At 38.5% G+C, this 22,327-nt stretch overlaps 1 protein-coding gene across 14 annotated transcripts in view; it reads right to left on the reverse strand.

Moving 5' to 3' along the window:
- The window catches only part of tcf12 (transcription factor 12), a 141,274-nt gene that overhangs the window by 95,076 nt on the left and 23,871 nt on the right, over positions 1–22,327 (reverse strand). For 9 of the 14 annotated variants that reach the window (XM_055661230.1, XM_055661236.1, XM_055661240.1 and 6 more), the window contains 2 exons: positions 21,092–21,165; positions 11,481–11,583 (listed from right to left, as the gene is read on the reverse strand). The exons of 4 other annotated variants lie outside the window; for them this stretch is intronic. In XM_055661230.1, coding sequence (XP_055517205.1) covers positions 11,481–11,583; positions 21,092–21,165 — 177 coding nt within the window. Of the gene's footprint in view, positions 1–11,480; positions 11,584–21,091; positions 21,166–22,327 lie in introns of those variants that run through there. One more of the 14 variants, XM_055661243.1, reaches the window with a different exon arrangement.

The following is a 22,327-nucleotide window of genomic DNA, read 5'->3' on the forward strand; positions in this document are numbered from 1 at the left end:
AAAATCAACTATATTAATGTACTCAAAGCCACATTATATTTGTGAAACTACCGATTAGAATAAACGGTGGAAAATGAAAGATTAATGATCGGAATTGAGCTACTGATGAAAATTATTAAAATACTTGTTAACGTGGATGTGCGAAGATCAGACAGGCTCCAGAACATGCTGCTTACATTATGGTTCTGATATAAGTGACTACGCTTTGCCAGCAGCTGCACATGAAAGTACTAGCATTTCTCAGCTTACGTCCCCAGAAGTTTTAGGCTTTAAGCACAGCCAATATTTTCCAGCTGAGCCCCCAGAAGAAACAGGACTGTGCTTTTATTCTACAGCATTTCCACTGGAGAATCTACTGGTGAGGAATCTAAAATAAAGGAAATTCACACTTTTAAAAAAAAAGCACAGAATGTTAAATAAAGTCTTTTCAGTTGATATTATTTTCTCAAAAGTGTTCGTATTCTTTTTTAAAGTTTCAGAATATCTTAGCCAAATTGACCGTATCCAATGACACCTTTTGTAGAAATCAATGGAGGTTCATGACACAGGAGGGCAGTCAGCCCATTTTGTGGACAACAATCACAAGGACTCTTCCCCACCTAATCTATCACTTTACAGGACTAGTATACAGAACTGCAGGTCACTGTTCGTCATTTTAAAGTTATTTTTTGCTTCATCGCCCTCTGTTGAATTTTGTTTCCATATTCCTCCATCTGCCTTCTATCAATTACTTTAATCAGACCCGATGAAAGGTCTCAACCTGAAATCTCAACTGTCCATTTCCCTTCAAATACTGCATGACCTGCTGCATTCTCAGAGTTCTTCCAGCTGCTCTATTTTGAAGAAGGGCCTCGACCTGAAACGTCACCCATTTCTTCTCTCCAGAGATGCTGCCTGTCCCACTGAGTTATTGCAGCATTTTGTGTCTATCTTTAGTGTAAACCAGCATCTGCAGTTCCTTCCGACACAAAAGAGATTGCAGATGCTGGAGTCTGAAGAAGGGTCCCAACCAGAACCATTGTTTCCACTCATTCCTTCTCTCCACAGACGCTGCCTGGCCCTTTGGTTTCCTCTAGTAGTTCTTTAGTTAACAATGATTTGTATACAGTTCTGACATGTTCTAGACTCGCTTCACAAATAGTTTCAACATTTGTGGCATTATGTCTTGTACGTAGAAAAGTACAGATAGACATGGAGAACAGTATGACAATCTGATCAATTCAAAGCATTAAGTTACGATATGATGAAGTAATAATAATGTAAAGGCACAAATTTAAAATTATGGAAATTTTAAAAGGCAGGTTTGGAGATATGACATTTGGAGGAGTGATACTTGGGCAGTTAAACCCACCAGGCAAAAAAGATGGAAAAATCAATGCAACTGGTAAGAATTTAAAAAAAAAAACTTCAGAACAATTAAATCATTTTGCATTTCACGCATGACAAAGTCAACATAAAGCAAGAGGTGGAGATGTAAATGGAAGGTGCAACTACTATAGTCTTCATAAAGTGCACAAATCAGAGTGCTAGGTGACTTTGTTCAAGGTAAATTTGCACAAAATGATGTTCTGGGATAAGCAGGAAAATTACAAAAACGAGCTGTGCCCAGAGCTGAATCTGTTGGTACACAAAAATGCTGGAGAAACTCAGCGGGTGCAGCAGCATCTATGGAGCGAAGGAAATAGGCGACGTTTCGGGCCGAAACTCTTCTTCAGACTGGATCTGTTGTCCTGGGGCAGCATGCATGGTCAAAAATGACATATGTTTAACATTAAATTCAAGCATTTAAAAGTATACTGTTAATTGCTAACATTAACTGCAATTGACTGATTTTCTCCAAATATACAGGCATACAAATATCATGAAGTATTGCCAGAGGATATATGCTGAGGCTAACGAACCACATTTTCAATTACAAGGTTTAGCGAAAGGGATTTTAGGGGTGGAAGTACATCTCCAGCACTTACAACTATTTTCTTATTGTCTGTTTATATTGAAATTGCAATGATTTAACAACTATGAAAGCCTGTTCAATTAACACACTAGTATATAAATGAGATCAACATTCAACTAAAAAGGGAAATTGCATTCCTAGCCTCCACGGGACAGATGCATGGTCTAAGGCACACTAATAGGTCAATTTCCAAAGATTTTCTGATTAAGGTATGGTTTTGCAAATTACATTAGCCTTCATCGCGACTCTTCCACCATTTCAGGACATAAAAGTTCCCTCTTTAGCTGTCTTTTGTGCAAGGCAGACTTTGATACAGAAAACAATCTATGATATCCCAAAAGAACTTCACAACCAAAGTTAATCCAAGATGCAGCCTATGTTCCAATGCAAATAAACATAGCACCAACAGTAACGGGGAACAGTTATACATTTAATTGAACTGTTCTATAATGTGAGCATCCAATCTGATTTGATCTTCCCGACTACTAAATTAACACTTCTTGAAAATAGCAGAACTTTTAATATTTTATCACTTCATATTTGACCTTACAATGCACAACAACTCTGCTGCTGTTGCTGCAGGCAATATTTCACGGCAACTATTTCAGATTTTGATAACTTTGATAACTGAGCATTTCTTCAACATTGATCTGATTATCCAGATGTAAATATTAATTTGATTGCAATTGCTACAGCCAGTGACATAATATTCCCCCTTTATGCTCAAATTGAAATAGTAATTAGCTAATGTGTAACATTAAAATGCTATATTCCTCTAAAAAGAATGTACAAATTTTGGTGGGCAAAAGCAGATCATGACATATCCTCAAAAATGAACTGGATCCCATCAGGAAACTACTCAAATGTACTGGATTCAAACATGAAAAGGAAAACAACCAACAGAACCACCATATAAAAACAGAATTGGAGATATTTAAAATCTTGACAAGGAAGGTTTACAATGAATTTTCATTGACATTAACTGGCACATCTTCCCGGACGGATATTAAGTACATGCCCTCTCTAATGAAGTTCAAATGCAGTGATTGCCCAAACATTTCAGAAGCAACCTTAAAATATACTATGTCATCTCAATTTTCTTCAATACAACAAACTAAATATTTCACTATATTTTCAGCTACTAACGTAGATTTTGGCCAAAAATGAATTAGAGAGCAATACTGATCATTTAAAACGCAACTTAATTGTCAAAAACACTGATACTTTGTTTAAAATTCTTAAAACTCTTAAAATTGCATCAGCAATAACATTGACTCAAAAGACATTATTATGCATAATGTTGGGAAACACATGAAATGCACCTTTGGAAAGACCAGATATATACTTTCATAATTATGTTTTAATATTTTCCAAAGTCCATCAGAAAGAATAATGAAGACATGAGAAACTAACGAGTCTTAATTTTTTAATAGCTAAATGTATTAGAATACACTAATTTTACATAATTTCTCTCACGCCGGGTATACAAAAGAGTTTATTACTTAAGAACAAAATCAATTGAATGTTGAATATAGAGAAAAAAAAAACAGGAATTCATAGACCAAACATCTCTAGTGAAAGAAACCAAGTTAATAGTTGATGTTTAAAACACAACATTTAAAAGGCATTTGGACAGGTACGTAAGACAGGAAAGTGGAGGGATACAGGCCTATTGAAGACAAATGGGATTATTGTAGATAGGCATCACGGTCAGCAGAGACGAGTACCGTTCATCGTAATTAAGTCCCACAATTACATGGGGAGGGGCTTGAGGGAGAAGGGCACAGCAATTAACGAGTGGGGAAAGAGCAGACAAGAGTGCGAGAGAAGAATAGATTAATGTGCACAAGAATAATGAAGACAGAAAGCTTACAAGAGCAGGCAAAGCCCGGAAAGCATTTATGACCTATACTACCCGACTAGTCCTAAACCTAACGGAACAGTGACAAATCAGTGCTCCTGTCACAGCTGCTAACTGGGAAGAAAGCGACCTCTCCAGGGAATTCAAAACCAACCAGACACCTGCTGCAGTGATTGTGTGCAGGACATGAAGTTGATGCAGAACTTTGATAAGCCTCAAGGCCCAATTAGAATACTAGCCAGAAAATGCAGTATTTTCCTTCTTATACAGGCAATAAAAAACAATGACACAGATTTCACTGCTAATACACAAAAACAATGGACAATAAAAGGCCCACACTGTCAATAAATGACTAGGTAATTCAATTTCCAGGAAAATCATTATGCTGCATCAAAAGAAAATGAAAAACAGATGAATGTAATTTCTCACTGAGCAAAATTCATTGGTGCTATACTTCAGACCATTGCAGCTTTTGTAATATTGCAATATTATACATGATTAATACTGCTGAATCACCACCGAGGCAAGACAATATTGCTTTAATCCTTTAAATGTATTTCTATACAAAACTTAGATCGATAAAATACTGGACTCTCATAAATGAAATAAAACTGTCCTACACTACAGAATAATTCTCCATGCTTAAAAATAAAACACCAAAAGACTAAGAGCGGTTACGGTTGCGCAGCGGTAAAGCTGCAGCCTTACATTGAATGCAGCGCCGGAGACCCGGGTTCAATCCCGACTTCGGGTGCTTGTCTGTACAGAATTTGTACCTTCTCTCTGTGACCTGCGTGAGTTTTCTCCGAGATCTCGGTTTCCTCCCCCACTCCAAAGACATACAGGTTTGTAGGTTAATTAGCTTGGTAAATGTAAAAATTGTCCCTCGTGGGTGTAGGATAGTGTTAATGTGCGGGGATCGCTGGTCAGCGCGGACCTGGCCGGCCGAAGGGCTTGTTTCCACGCTGTATCTCTAAACTAAATTAAACTAAAGCAGAGTACAAAGTTCACTTGAAGATTATTTGTGCAATCTACTTTCATTGACACTATGCCAAACCACATCAGCATCATGTTCAACTAGGTATCTCTGCATTTTACCAGATGCCATAGCTGAGAATGCCGGTTCAATGCTCACATTTACACTCCCACTTTGGTTAGGAGGGTGGTTGGTACTGTGTTCTTCAAATGTCAGTTACACTATGCTCTAGATTCCAGCCTTCAACAAAGCACAAGAAAATTTGCAGGTGCACAAAGATCAAGAGATCTACAAGATTATTTTCCTTAAATAATGTAGAAACCACCCACCTTTAAAAGGTATGCGGGGCTTTGAGAATATAGATGCTTCAAAAACGATTTTTCTAGGGTAGCTATTTTCATTTCACAAGTTCATTAATCATGATATTACCGTTATTACTGAATTAGGTAAGGAATCGAGTAACATGGATACCCAGACAAGTGTTAACAATATGTGTTTGAAAATTACACCAACCTAATGAACTGAAGTAATACAGGTTTGTTTTGACCCGAAACGTTGACTATTTCCTTCACTCGATAGATGCTGCCACACCTACTGAGTTTCTCCAGCATTTTTGTTTACCTTCGATTTTTCAGCATCTGCAGTTCCTTCTTAAATAAACTGAAATAGTATTTAATTTAGAAACTGGTCTAATGTCGGTAACAACAGAGTGAAGTTCATTATTTTTACATAACAGCCACAAGTAGACCAGTTCCTCCAGTTGTTCAGACATCAAGTTCCAGCTAATAATCTGTTCACAATATCATCCACAATCCTGGTCAAATCCCATTTGGCTCAATTCCCTTAAACTCAAAATATTGTTGAATATTCACAATAAGCATCTTAAAAACTCGTAGTAAAAATTTGACAAATTCACAGTTAAGGCATACTTATTACTCCAATCCAGAGCAGCCAACCACTTAGGCCTGGAAACTTCAGTTAAAGGAAACTGAATAGAAGCAATTACATTTCTAAAGGGTCAACATCATCTTACATGGGGTCTTTAAATTAAGATCCAGACTATCCGCTCACTATTGAAAGGTCAAAGGAATTCTCACTAGTGCTCTGGTCATCATTTATTCCCTCATCCTAGATCACAACCCTTGATCACGAGAGCTGCATGTGAAATCTTGCATGTAAATTATCTGCCAAATTTCCTATAACAGCAGCTACACTTCAAAATTACTTCCTTGTCTCCATAAAAATATTGCAACAGTTTGTAGACTGTTACAATCCCATTTACAGGTAAGTGCACATCTGCTTTAGTTGTTATAAGGAACAGCATCAATAAAATGTTGTGATAACCAGCAGCTGAATTGTGCAGTGTTTCAATTGCATATACAAGCATTGCTATGAACAAGTAAGCTTACTGCACTCAGTTAGGTAAATGTTGATACAGAAACATAACATTCTAGAACATTAAAGCTTCACAACGATCAAGCCTGAGAAAGACCTTCACAAAGGGTTGCCCTGCTGGTTCATAAGATGCCATGGTGAGAGAACTAATTTTTATCAATGAACTCAGAATCAAAGTACTTATACGATCAAATTACCATTTTATTCTTTTAAAATTGGTTCATAGTCGATAATGATTTTTATGTATGAGATTAGATGCCTAGGATTCAACATACAAAATATATATTGTCATTCTTGAAAGGTAAAGTAATCGACGTCAGTTGCATTGAATTAGCAGGAGACTTCAACCTGCGTTAATGCTGCATCACAGGGCTGTCCTCGTGGGATTTAAAGAAGCATAAATACTCTCTCAGCATTCACATGATTTAACAGAGACTAATTCAGCAAGACTTAAAAATCAACAGCTATGAGCAATAGATACCTTGGGACGCAGATTAGTGATTTATGCAAAGCTAAATGTATGGTAGATTTCTGCACAGGTATTTCAAAAAAAAAATGCAAACTATATTTTGGTTGAAACCTAGGCTGATGCGTGATCTTTTGTGGGCTGGAAAGCGCAGTCTCCTTATTAAAAAATGTAAACTTTTTTCATCGATCAGTGAAAAAAAATTAACTGCAAAAGAATATTTATATTTTCAGTTTTGCTATGCATGAATGGCCAAATACTAAAAACAAAAAGAGAGACCACAAACACATTTGGTTGCAATATTTCCTGACCGTATACAGCTTTCACTATCATCTTTTCAGCTTATAAGAGAAGCAAACTACATATTTGTGCAGTGACATTGTAGAAAACATTTGGTTCCAATCTGGGAGGAAAACACATCGTTACCAGTAAATGGTGATTAGGATCCAAAAGGGGAACATTAAATATTTGAGTTTTGATGATCTATACCTTGGCCTATTGATTTGCTTTCCGTATTTCAAAAGTTGTTAACTATTGGTTTCAATATTATGCTTCTTTACACTATGAAAAATACTGCAACACTTTGCTGCATGGGTGACAAAGGATTTACAAATACAATAAAACAGAATAAAGTTCACACTGATGCATTTATCAAAAAAAGGACGTTAATCATTCATAAATATTCTAGAGTTCAAATTTAATAAAATCTGAGGTGCAAATTTCAATTACTGATAATTGATCACACTTTAAGTTTGCTAACTTTTTGAACACATGAATTTACAAGACACATGCAACTGTTTTTGCACCAACCAAATCATCATCATTATACCGAGTGATGAGTACACTGCCGCCAGCAGGGGGCACAACTTTCAACTATGTTCTGAGTTCGCTCCACCCTTTTCACCGATGCATCAAAGCAGAACAACTCCATTGCATTTGCTTGCCCCGACACATCTGCACTTAAAGTAAACAGTAGAGGGTGCACAGAGTGAGTCAACGCAATAGACATTACTAGCTGGAGCCCAGACAAGGGAACAGCTCTTTGGTAAATTAGCCTTAAAGTAAATTGTTTAAACATAATTATCTAATTAGAAAGATCTTCCATATAAATCTCCTACTTGCAATCTGTAAGAAAATATATCTGTTCAGTGACTAATTGAGTTTGTCCACACACCACTTCACACAACTTATGCACTCTTTCCATGTATGATATATTTTCAGTGTCCTCATCCTCTTTACCAAAACACCACCTGTACAGCAAGGGACAATTGGAAAGCCCAAAACCAAGCTGACACAACTATACCGCCCGAGCTATCCAGGTGCACAAATAGCTTGGCAAGCACTCAATCTCCCTTTGTGGCAAAATACCTTCCGAGCACTGGCAACTGCTTCAATAATTTAAACTTTTCCAACCCATTCTCCTGCTGTAGAAGTGACATCATACAATTTTTTTCTAGGTGTACTATTAAAAATGGATCTTCTCACCTTCTCTCCTTCCCTGCAGCCGTAATCCACTCAAAATATATTACCTATACCAAACATTATCAGTCGACCAGTCCTATGGTTCAATCTATAAAAGTCCAGGAGAACCCACGTCTCAAACACAATGGCAGAAAATATCAGACTGACTGAGGTAATTGGAATTCCTTTAACTGGGAAGCAAACCCGAAAATCACAACTACAAAAATAGGCAATTGTTCTGATTATCAAGACTGGCAGGCCATAAAGTTTATCTCAAGTGTAGCGGCAGATTTTTCAGATCTTTCAGGAAATTAACTCCCTAGCCACTAATTGGGCGAGAGGGGATAAGGGGAATATCTTCGGTACGCATGCAAGCTGCCTCAGAGACTTTCAGAGCTTCTACTTTCATAAAGCTTCAGCACACAGTCTTTTAATGAATATTTTCTTTATTGTAGATATAAAACAGTAAGATACATCCAAGGTTTTCCGACTTGTTCCAGCAATCTTCTTCGAACTCCAGCGCATTGCTTCAGATACTAGAAAACTCCTCGTGTCTTCTTCTTCACATGAGGCTTGACATGCTTGACCTGTGTAACATGCTTGACATGCTTGACCTGTGTAACATGGTCGAAGGATAAACCTTCTCCCTCTCCTGTCCAAAACGAATTCTCAACTAAACTAACACGCAAGCAGTTAAGCTGCATAAACACGCCCCAAGACACGTCATAAAATCCCACCCACATTATAACGGGCTGGCTAAAATTTAAAGGAACATGCCATCCACAATGACATGCAAAATAGGCCAAATGCCACTACATCAAGATCTTGCAAGTAAGTGCACAGGAGCACAGGTGAGTGAAATGGATGAAGGGAAATGGAATTTGGTGATGGGGCTGGGGAAAGTGGAAAAGTAAGTACATAGATGCGAGTGAGGTGGGGAGCCGAGTACACGAGGAGTGTGGGGGGGAATGACACCTGAAATTGGGGGTGAATGTGTCCATGTCATAGTTAGTTGGAACTAACTTTGGAGAGTTATGCGTCAAGGTACTCACTGCAGCATTCCAAGACCTGATCTTGTATCCACACTATGACTGTGGTTACCACAGTTCAGTTCTGGTCAACAGTAACTTCATGGTATTGATAATGCAAGTATCAAGGATAGTAATGCCCTGAACATTAGTCAAGAATCAAGTGTTGAATTATCATTTGTACCGAAACAGTACAATAAAATTCTTACCTGTAGCACCTTAACAGGTCGGTAAACGCAGCACTCAATATATAATATCGCAAACAAATTCATAAAAATACCCAATATTTGTGTAAAATAAAACAAATGCCCAAAGTCCCTGTAGCAACAAAGATAGTTTCTATTATGCAATTTAGGTAGTGTTTGTAGTGTTCAATAGCCTGATAGTTGTCGGGTAGCTGTCCTGAACCAGGATGTCAGAGCCTTCTTTCTGATGGCAGGAGTGAAATGAGAATGTGGCCAGTGTGGTGTGGGTCTTTGATGATGCTGGCTGCCCTTATGAGGCAACGCCTCCTATATATCCCTTCGAAGGTGGGGACATCAGTACTCATGATGGATCAGGCAGTGTCCACCATTTTTTGTAACCTCCTTCGTTCCTGGATGTGATAGCATTTTCTCCTGCTGGATATCAATGCCTGGTACTTGTATAGTATAACTGTTATCTGCCATCAATCAGCCCATGCCAGAATATTGTCCAGGTCTTGTAGTGCACCATTTCATTGACCGAATTGCATCATTTGCATACTTCTGACTTTCCAACTGAAAGAAGATCATGAATGAAGGAGCTGAAGATCTTTTAACCTCTGAAACAACCCCAAGAAACTCCTGCATATATGTCATGTGGCTGAGATGATTGACCTCCTTGTGGTTATCTTTCTTGTTGCTGTGTAATTCCAACAAACAGAGGGGTTTCCCCAATTCCCTTTGACTCCAGTTTAGCCAAGTCCATCAATGCCATAATCAACCCTGCTTGAATGTCAAAGGCACCTACTCTCTCTCTCTCTTCACCTCTAATGTTCAACTATTTTGTCCATTCTTGGTCTTAGGGGCTTCTGTGAACAGGTTGTTGTTAAGTTTGCTTGACAGCACTGTTAATTATCCCTTCCATTACTTTATTGATGATCGAAAGTATCCGAATCGTCAAAAGACAAAATCCCTTCATTTGGGACAGTGACACCCCAACCAAGGGAAACACTGCATTCTTTTAACATCAACCTTTTTTTATTTATTTTTTTTAAATATAAAGGTGATACTGTTAGCCCACAAATAATCAACGAGAATAAGAACATATGTAGATAGAATCGCAGAAAGGTATAAAAGCAATAAGGTTTCACCAGTGGGAATTTTCACTTTCCCAATATTGACTGGGATTGCTTTATTCCAAGAGAATTGAATAGGATAGAATTCATAAAATGCATGCCTATGTCCAAATCATACTATTTGAATTGGAGTGGAAACAGGTGGCAAGCTTGGATGGCAGGTTAGATAAGAGCTGTGGGGTGGTTTAAGCAACCTATTCTTTGAAGTAATTATCAAGTTAGCAAGGCTGCTGAGCTGAGGACACACACACATTCATGTGGAACTATAGTCTAAACACTACAAAAACACATTTGAGGCCATGAATTGCAGCTCATTATTCTTAATTACAATTTCAGATATGAAACGTGGATGCCATTGCAATACTGGTTAAAAGACAATTACAGCTGTGCAAACAACCGATATACTGGTAAGAAAAAAAAATACTTGCCATATCGGACATGTAATTAAAAAAACACTTAAACAACATTGCAATCAATACAAGTTAACATGTAAAGATTCCAGCAGATACCTACTGCAAAAGCAATCTGGAATTGAAAATTCACTCAGATTACTACTTAAATAGCAATGCGAGATCACCATAAAATCATGCATGTTTCTTTTCTCAACCAGGGTTTAACATTAGTTATTTTAGGAATTTTGTAGATTTGAAGAATGTAATCAACAAAACTTGGACAAAGTAAATTTGATTTGACCCTCAAGTTAAAATGTACGGAAATTCTATGGAAATCACAGAATAGTAAAATCTAAGTTGTATGTTCGCAATGATCAGAAAATACAATATGCTCTCCATATAAGCTGCTTTAAAGACCAAAATATATTTAACAGCATCTTTCATCAAAAAATCAGGAAAAGGATCTTACGATGAAAAACGGTGATTCTTGGTCCCAATGACACAATTTCAGCCAGATTGTACGTCTCTTGCTACCGGAAATATCAGTTCAGATAAGGAATGATAAATGAACATTCTTGCTCTCAGGAGTTTAGAAATTATGAGTCTACTTGATAAGAATGACTACTTACCCATTAGGCTTGAGCTCATGAATGGAGTTGGTGACAATCCTTCATGAGATCCTAATCGACTATCATTCAACTGTTCACTGTAATGAGGATTTTCTGCAAAGGCCTAGAGAAAAAGTGTTTATATAGTTACACTAATGGAAAAAAAGCATTAAAACATTAAAACAGCAATTTTTATTATATGCTTAGAGTTATGATCAGTGAGGTCATATATGCAATCTTGTGTACTATTTCTATAAACAACCATGAGAAAACAACCGAGAGCATGTTAAAATGTCCTTTGGTTAGTTAAAATAAAATGTTCTTAGAATATTTGGATGCATACAATTAAACCATACTAACTCATGTCCCTTAATCACCTATTGCAAAATGTTTGCTAAGATTTCACAAAGGAAATACAAATTGTGAATATACTTGACTACTAACTCAGATTTCAATACATCTGGGATCATTCTGAATGCAAGTGAGAGCAAATACAAGTTTCAAAAGACATTTGGACAGATTTACAGATAGGAGGGTTTTAGAAGGCAAATTGCACTAGCCTAGAAAACCATCTTGATCAGCATGGTCAAGGTGGACAAAACGGCCCGTTTTTGTGATGTACGGCTCTGTGACTCCAAGTGCCAAAGTTATCTTGCCAAGTACAGATCAAATGGATTTCCTGCTCATTCCTCAATCTTCCCAAAGCAAACATTTCAGATCAACAATTTCTTAAAAGAAATCACTACAATGCACAGGGGCATTTCAGCTTTCCAAAGTCGGAAACACCTGAGAAAAAAGGCAATTGGGATTTGGCCGTGTGTTAACTCAAGAGCTGTGAAGACAATGGGTCACTTTTAGGTTCACACTAGGCTCTGCGGCAGAAAACATGGATTTCAAACTATCCAGCTAAGCTGGCAATAATTGCTGATGCTGAACATTGGCCTTACTACCAGAGAGTTGAGATGGTAACATCTGCTCAAACAGCTGGATAGTGATGAGAACTGGAATAAACACAAGGAGCTCACCATGCTGTTACTTGTTCAAAAATGAGAAATTAGGCAAAAATAGGAATCCTACACGAGTTTGGATTATATTTCCAATTAGTCTGCCTTCTCATTTTTCTACAGTAACAGCTCATAGATAGAGGAAAATACAAATTTATTGTTTGCACATCCCATTATAATTATTAGAATGGGGCGCACTCGATAAGCTCCGTTTCTATAGCTCCTATGGCAGATACTGTGAGCATAAATATTGAAAATGCAAATAATTCTCAACAGAAGTATAAAAACAATTGTATTGAATTTTTTTCAAATTTTAAGAAACAGTTTAAGAAACTTGAATACCTGAAAACAATTTTACCAAGCCCTACAATGCTCCTTTGTAATCAGTTAGGTCATGGATACCGAACTGATTACAGAGGGGGTGTAAAATGAGGATAGAAGCAATAGATAGCAAGGTGAAATGTGGCAGGCAGACAAATCCAGGGCAAAAATCAAAAAGGGCCACTTTTTAACATAATTGTATAAGGGGTAAGAGTGTTGTAAAAACAAGCCTGAAGGTTTTGTGTCTCAATGCAAGGAGCATTCATAATAAGGTGGATGAGTTGAATGTGCAGATAGCTATTAATGACTATGATATAGTTGGGATCACGGAGACATGGGTGACCAGGGTGACCAAGGCTGGGAGCTGAACATCCAGGATATTCAATATTCAGGAGGGATAGACAGAAAGGAAAAGGAGGTGGGGTAGCGTTGCTGGTTAGAGAGGAGATTAACGCAATAGAAAGAAAGGACATTGGCTTGGAGGATGTGGAATCGATATGGGTAGAGCTGCAAAACACTAAGGGGCTGAAAACGCTAGTGGGAGTGGTGTACAGGCCACCTAACAGTAGTAGTGCAGTTGGGGATGGCATCAAACAGGAAATTAGAAATGCGTGCAACAAAGGTAAAACAGTTATAATGGGTGACTTCAACCTACATATAGTTTGGGTGAATCAAATTGGCAGGGGTGCTGAGGAAGAGGATTTCTTGGAATGTATGCGGGATAGTTTTCTAAACCAACATGTAGAGAAACCAACGAGAGAGCAGGCTATTCTAGACTGGGTATTGTGTAATGAGGAAAGTATAGTTAACAGTCTTGTTGTGGGTGGCCCCTTGGGCAAGAGTGACCATAATATGGTTGAGTTCTTCATTAGGATGGAGTGACATAATTAATTCAGAAACAATGGTTCTTTGAGGGTATGAGACGTGAATTGGCCAAGATAGACTGGCAATTGATTCTTAAAGGGTTGACGGCGGATATGCAATGGAAGGAATTTAAAGACTGCATGGATGAACTACAACAATTGTTCATCCCAGTTTGGCAAAAGAATAAATCGGGGACGGTAGTGCATCCGTGGATAACAAGGGAAATCAGGGATAGAATCAAAACAAAAGATGAAGCATACAAATTAGCCAGAAAAAGCAGCCTACCAGAGGACTGGGAGAAAGTCCAGCAGAGGAGGACATAGGGGTTAATTAGGAAAGGGAAAATAGATTATGAAAGAAAACTGGCAGGGAACATAAAAACTGACTGCAAAGGTTTTTGTAGATATGTGAAGAGAAAAAGATTAGTTAAAACAAATGTGGGTCCCTTGCCGTCAGAAACAGGTGAATTGATCATGGGGAACAAGGACATGGCAGACCAATTGAATAACTACTTTGGTTCTGTCTTCACTAAGGAAGACATAAATAATCTACCGGAAATAGCAGGGGACCGGGGATCAAATGAGATGGAGGAACTGAGTGAAATCCAGGTTAGCCGGTAAGTGGTGTTAGGTAAATTGAATGGATTAAAGGCCAATAAATCCCCAGGGCCAGATAGGCTGCATCCCAGAGTACTTAAGGAAGTAGCCCCAGAAATAGTGGATGCATTAGTGATAATTTTTCAAAACTCTTTAGATTCTTGAGTAGTTCCTGAGGATTGGAGGGTAGCTAATGTAACCCCACTTTTTAAAAAGAGAGGGAGAGAGAAAACGAGGAATTACAGACCAGTTAGTCTAACATCGGTAATGGGGAAACTGCTAGAGTCAGTTATTAAAGATGGGATAGTAGCACATTTCTAAAGTGGTGAAATCATTGGACAAAATCAGCATGGATTTATGAAAGGTAAATCATGTCTGACGAATCTTATAGAATTTTTCGAGGATGTAACTAGTAGAGTGGATAAGGGAGAACCAGTGGATGTATTATATCTGGACTTTCAGAAGGCTTTCGACAATGTCCCACATAAGAGATTAGTATACAAACGTAAAGCACATGGTATTGGAGGTTCAGTATTGATGTGGATAGAGAACTGGCTGGCAGACAGGAAGCAAAGAGTAGGAGTAAACGGATCCTTTTCAGAGTGGCAGGCAGTGACTAGTGGGGTACCGCAAGGCTCAGTTCTGGGACCCCAGCTATTTACAATATATGTTAATGATTTGGACGAGGGAATTGAATGCAACATCTCCAAGTTTGCGGATGACACGAAGCTGGGGGGGGGGCAGTGTTAGCTGTGAGGAGGATGCTAGGAGGCTGCAAGGTGACTTGGATAGGCTGGGTGAGTGGGCAAATGCATGGCAGATGCAGTATAATGTGGATAAATGTGAGGTTATCCACTTTGGTGACAAAACAGAAAAGTAGACTATTATCTGAATGGTGGCCGATTAGGAAAAGGGGAGATGCAACAAGACCTGGGTATCATGGTACACCAGTCATTGAAGGTAGGCATGCAGTTGCATCAGGCAGTGAAGAAAGCGAATGGTATGTTAGCATTCATAGCAAAAGGATTTGAGTATAGGAGCAGGGAGGTTCTACTGCAGTTGTACAGGGTCTTGGTGAGACCACACCTGGAGTATTGCGTACAGTTTTGGTCTCCTAATCTGAGGAAAGACATTCTTGCCATAGAGGGAGTACAGAGAAGGTTCACCAGACTGATTCCTGGGATGTCAGGACTTTCATATGAAGATAGACTCGGCTTGTACTCGTTAGAATTTAGAAAATTGAGAGGGGATCTTATAGAAACTTACAAAATTCTTAAGGGGTTGGACAGGCTAGATGCAGGAAGATTGTTCCTGATGTTGGGGAAGTCTAGATCAAGGGGTCACAGTTTAAGGATAAGGGGGAAATCTTTTAGGACCGAGATGAGAAAAACATTTTTCACACAAAGAGTGGTGAATCTCAGGAAATCTCTGCCACATAAGGTAGTTGAGGCCAGTTCATTGGCTATACTTAAGAGGGAGTTAGATGTGGCCCTTGTGGCTAAAGGGATCAGTGGGTAGGGAGAGAAGGCAGGTACGGGATACTGAGTTGGATGATCAGCTATTATCATATTGAATGGCGGTGCAGGCTCGAAGGGCTGCACCTAATTGGTGCAGGCTCGAAGGGCTGCACCTACTCCTGCACCTAATTTCTATGTTTCTATGATACAGAAGTCCCGCTAAATGGCAAACTCACTCAGTCGTCTTTTTGACACCCAAACATTTGGTGCTGGACTCCCCACGGTGGAGCCCAGCCAGACAATTCAGCATTTACACATAGAAATTCAGCTCTCAATTCCTAGAAACATTGTTCCATTGATTTCCGCGACGATGGACTGGAGTAACTCAGCGAGACAGGCAACATCTCTTCATAGAAGGAATGGGTGATGTTTCGGGTCGAGACCCTTCTTCTGACCAATTCCTTCTATCTAGAGATGTTGCCTGTCTCGCTGAGTTACTCCGGCATTGTGTGTCTATCTTCGGTGTAAACCAGCATCTGCAGTTCCTTCGTATCCATTGATTTCAGTATGGTTTGAAGGGTGTTAGTAAAAATGTGCTTTATACTCACATGGTTTTACCTTGGATTATATTAAAATATCATAATATTAATCATTTTTAAACATTCAGAATGTTTTTTAAAGTCTCAACAATTTTGACAACTGACAGGGGAATTTTAGTTCAAGGTTTCTCTTTTTCAAGTTCTTAGTACTTCCCACCACCAATTTCTGGAACTCTTCAGGCCATCCATATCCAAATCTAGAAGCCTGTGCATGCGGCAGGTACAAAGGCCACTGTGGATTATAAGCCTGTGCCAACAATATGTGATCAGGCAAGAGATTGTTGTCGTGAGCAAATAGCCACTCCAATCTTTTTAACAAAGATTTAATAATTTTCCTGGGGGGGATTGATCTCCCAAAACAAAAACAAAAAATCATGACGATATTTAACCACTTTGAGCAGACTATAGGGAAATATTAGACAACTTGCTGTTCATCAGAACCATTTTTGTTCCCCCCCCCCCCCCAGGTGCAGTCTTTTCTGCTCAGAAATAAATACTAAAAATAAAAGGCCCATTTTATTAGTAAAGAGAGTGTGTTTTGTCTATCTTATGAAATGAAATACATTCAACTTTCAATAAACTAGAATTTAGTATTAATTGGCAGTGTCTACAGAACAGGTTACTATCGCCCCTGCACAAAATAAATAAATGATAGGAAAAGGCAGACTTTCCAGTATCTAATTAAGTAATTTTTTATAGAAGTCCAAGTGAAATTTGAAAATGAAAATCTGATAGTGAGCAGACAGAAAAATCAAACTTTGTAAGTATGAACAAGGAGTTGAAATGGGCTTGGGGAGGGGGGGGGAAGTATGGAGGAGATAATTAGATCAAAACACCAGAGTGGAAGCAGATGAACAGAGCTTTGGAATGAGTACGCAGTTTTAAGTCATCATGGGATCAAATGACACCAAGGTTCAACTTTAGTCAGTTGACAAGAAAATAATTTCTAGCTGAGACCAAAGACAGTAACTTCACTGTCTCACTAAGAGATTTCTGTTCAAACAGTTCTAGATACAGAACAAAATCTGCCAATTTTGAGACAGCATACAAATAATGAACAGCCAGGTGTATATCAGTAGACACTGACACTATGTTTGAATATTATTTTTAAAAGGGCAGAGTGCAGAAGAAACAAATAATTTGTAGTCATCTAGCACTGCGGTAGCATTATCCGCCTAGTGTGTTGATGAATTAACTTTACAATATGGTTCTTCCCCAGTTTACTGGGAGACCAGTAGGGTGGATTTGCCGGCTGCGATGGAGCTGCAGACATCTTCTGCTATGTGGGAACATTATTCTGAGCAGTATCTGAACAGCAAAGTTAAATGCCCTGGCTAAACTACACACTGCCTTGGTTGACCAATATTTTTATTTAAGTATTTTGCCAGGCAGCCACTTTTCCAACCTGCAAACTCATCGGGCAACAAACTGCTCTTAGGAACTGGGAGGATCTGTACAGCTATAAATGAACCCGTCATATTGGGAATGCAGTGGCTTCTCTAAACCGCATTCCATGCCCGTGTGCAATGCCAAAAGAGGCTTCCTAATATTAAATAGCAGCTGAAATAAGATCATCTTATTTTCTAGCAAGCAGAAATGGTTAAAACTGAAAAATAATGTTACTTAAAATACCCATGCATTTGAAATAAAACTAGGATGGCTGAATTACAAACTTACCAAAGCATATCAATCAATTTTAATTCCTGTAATTATGACCCACATCTGCTTTAAGGAAAATAAGCTACCTTCCTGGAAAGGTTAACAGTACATTTACAGGAGAATACAGAACCTCTTCAGCAACTTCTTTTCATATCTTTGTTGTTGACTCAAAGCCAGGATGACAACCGAATGAACATGAAGATCAAGGGCAACAAAGTAAAAATATACAGAATTACAAGACCACAGGGCAACACAAGACTCACAAAAATAGGGTTCAAGACAATTTCTGCAGCCTAAAACCTTGAATCCTCCGAGACTATTAGATCAGCAGTCACTGAACATTCATCATTCCCTAGGCTGAAGGCAAACTTTCAAGACAGCATTAATAGGGCAAAAACAGGCTACACGATCTGTGCTACGTGCCATCAGTTCAACCAAAGGGCTCGTGACTGCTGGCTAAATAAGTCAAATCACTGCCTGCTTATGGATGCATGTCACAGCTTCTTCTGCTGTTCAGTTATTTGCCTACTTCACAAGATGAGGTGTACAAGCTTTACTGATTAAAGGACACTGTACAGATGCAATTGGTTGTACACATAAAAATGCAATGTTCCCATGCTACCTTTTAAAATGTTAAGCACCTGTTATTAATGTATTTTATGTTTGACAAGACACTGGAATATTTATGAAGACGCTGGAATATTTATCTAGAGAATGAATGAACTTCAAAAAAAAACCCCCATCATGCCAGGAACGACTTACCAAACTACAAACGCAGGTTGTATCAAATTAAAAAATGCTACAGTGAGAAAAAAACTACTTCAATTGCACAAAGTAGTCACACTAAGGGTGCAGAAACATGATCCTAACTTTTGCTGTCTGTCTCATAACTCCAATCCTGGATTCCCATGCGAGTGTGCTGTGCAGCATAAACATTTGGGACTCAAGGTTTCAAGGTCAGTTTACTGTCACATGTACCAATGAAGGTACAGTGAAATCTGAGTTGCCATACTAAGTGAAAAGCAACAAGACATACAACCACATAAAAGTTAACATAAACATCCATCATAGTGGATTCCACATTCTTCACTGTTGGAAGTCAATAAAGTTCAATCTTCTTCCTCTTTGTTCTCCTGCGGTCCGGGCAGTCAAATCATCTGCAGTCGGGGCGATCAAAACCCCCGCAGCCGACGGTCGAAGCCCCCGTCAGGGTGATCGAAATTCCCGCGCCGGAGCAATTGAAACTTTCTCCCGAGTCGACCTCTTCTTACCGGAGACCGCAGCCTTCACGATGTCTACAGGCCCCACGGTTGGAGCTTCGATCCCCGGCAAAGAGATCTCATGCTCCGCGATGTTAAAGTCCCGCAGACTCCCGCGGCATAGAGCGCCCATCGTCTCCAGGAAAGGCCACCAACTCCACAATGTTAGGCCACAGTGGGGATGGAGATACGATACAGGGAAAAAAAAAAAAATGTGCATCCCCGTCGAGGTAAGAGATTGAAAATAAGTCCTCCCCCCCCCCCACATAAAACGAACCAAGGAACACTAAACATACCTTTTAACACATGCTAAAAATAACAAGAAGAAGAAAGGACAGACAGACTGTTGGCGAGGCAGCCACTGCTGGTGGCGCCACCTGGTGAGAGTTATATCTGGCAATTCACCATCATTGGAGTCCAACTGTAAGGACTAGAGTACGTTTCTTGGCTTCTCAAGGATTGCATTGAGGGAAACAGTCAATTGAATATTGTGTCGGTTTAGACCTCAGGATTGCAATCATCAATTTCAATGAGGATCACAAGAGTAAATATCAAGGCGATAAAAGAGAAGCCCAATTATCCTTTCTTAAATTATTTATTCGATATTAAACCAGGTTCAAATCTCTTTTTTGTTTACACTTAGTTTTAGGCAAAATCCAGCCTTTTCAGTTACATGTCATCAAGAGATGATTCCTGCCCTGAAACAATTAAATCCAAATAAATCTAAACTAGTGGTAGTCATTGGACAGATTGGTTCAATCTTCGCCTCAAATACAATCTGAACAAAAACTTTCTTGTAACTGCCCCATTTCAAACGACACTACAACTCTCCACCTTCTTCAGCAAGTCATGCCACGGATCCACCTTCCCCAAATTTTGATTGAAAATCTGGGTTGGAGCACCAAAAACTCACCTAGTCATTGCACATTTAAGCGGTTGCATTGTTTACATATGGTACGTTCATCATTTTGGTTCAACTCCTGATGACAAATGTAAGGACTCACCACTTCTCACAAGGGTAACCTTTAGTTTTTCCACATGGACCAACAATCCGCAAGATTACACCCACTTTTGATGCAATTTCTCAAAAAGTCCTCACGGTCAAAAGATTATCAGCCTTGAACATACTCAGAGCATTTACAGCCCTCTGGAGGTAGAACAAATATTTTCAGGGAGTCAAGGAATTTCTCTTCATCTTAGACCTAAACAGCCACCACCTTACCCTAAAATTATATCCCAGTCCCTGCAACACAAGGAAACATCCTCTTAACATCCATCATGTCAATCTTGATAAGAATCTTTGATGCCATGAAGTCAACTCTCATTGTTCCAATCTGAAGTATACATCATTTCTTCCTCTCTCCTATGATTGATAAAGGCAACAACTTTTGCATTGTGGATTTATATCAATTTATAATTTAAAACCATTTATGAAAACCTTCCTGTCTACGCATAAACAAACGTAGAAGTGCTAAATGTTACCATCCAACTTTACATTTCTCCTCATTAGCTCTTCCATTTTCATCTATCCATGACAAATGAATCAAATAGGAAAACAAGGCTCAAAAGTGAGTAATGCCGGTCATGATTGCAACTGTTCTGAGAGAGGAGCCAAGGGCTGTTTTCACATTCATTAAAAAAAATACTTCTGGCAAAAACAATGAGAGATAACGTGAGAAACTAAATAAGCTCTATTAATTCTCTGCTTTTAATCAAAGTAGATGGTTTCACCTCTCTCGATTTTGACACTAGTAGGAAATTAAAAGTAGATACTCAAATTACAAGTCATTTAACAGATACAGTGAATCTATTTTATTTGCAACTAACACTGAATTGCATGTTATGAGAAATGCTAGCATTGAAGCAGACTTACCCTCGAGGATTCATACGTTGGGCTTGGCTGGTCAGCTGATCCCCAAGAATTAGTACCTGTTCTTTCTTCCATTACTATCAAAAGAAAATACAGCGTTACTTAGACTGAAGATAGCGCTCAAAAAACGCGTTTGCATCATTTGTGTTTCTTAAATTACTTTTATGAAAACTTGAGGTAAATTTAACATAATAATAAATTCCTCAAACATTATCTAAATATCGGCAAACCCAATAGCATCCTGCCAAATTAGTTCTTAAGAAATTCTTAGAACTATGTATTGTTGATCGACAAAAATGTAATTTCATTTCCATTCTTTAACTGAAGGTGCTCACTGTGATAGAATACGAGCACAAGGAAATGAGACAAATTTTCCATTTTAGACCAGTGCCAATTATTTTAAGATTCTTCAAAAGCAACAGGTTTCCTCAGTTATTTTTAACCAAACATCTTGGACCTATCCTCAAAAAACACATTTGCTTCACAAATTATTTTCCATCCTGAACCACCAAATGAGGTGCCAATTAGTATAAAATTATAGGCATGTTTGTACTTGGAAATATTTTTGATACTGCCCCGACTTGTATAATGAAGATGCTCAAGCTGGTAAAGAAAACGTATCCATTTGGATTAGATTCAAATCAAGATTTCAGAACTGAAAGTCCTTGATAGACCACAGTGGAGACACAAGAGACTGTAGATGCTGAGGGGGAAAAAAAGTGCTGGAGGAATTCAGCAGCTCAGGCAGCATTTGTGGAGGGAAATGGCAAATGAGATGACTTACTGGACCCGATCCTTTCACAAGATACCAGCACTGTGATTTTTTTTGCACATTGATACAAGTAATAGAGGTCCAGTACAATATCTCTTAACAATCAACTTTAAACAGGTATAATACAAACTAGAACTGGTCTTTAGTGAAAAACAATATTTGACCCAGGAAAAAATTATACAACTGTTTCTGCAATTTTAACATGCTTTAATCTTCTTTTGTAAAGGCCGCTTTATAGATCTACAGAATAGAGCTTTCCACAACTTGACTGTATCTTGTCTTCCACACCTTTCAGTGAAAATTCCATCACAGATTTCTAGACCCAACTACCAGTTTATTTTTGATTTGTTTCTACCAACTGCATATACACTTCCAATAATTAGTGGATCAGCAGCATTAACATTTCACTTCTCCAACCAACTATCATGACCAATATTAATATACTACAATGTTTTTCATTAAGAAAT

The sequence above is a fragment of the Leucoraja erinacea genome, chromosome 33 (genome assembly GCF_028641065.1).
Source record: "Leucoraja erinacea ecotype New England chromosome 33, Leri_hhj_1, whole genome shotgun sequence".
NCBI classification, from domain to species: Eukaryota; Metazoa; Chordata; class Chondrichthyes; order Rajiformes; family Rajidae; genus Leucoraja; species Leucoraja erinaceus.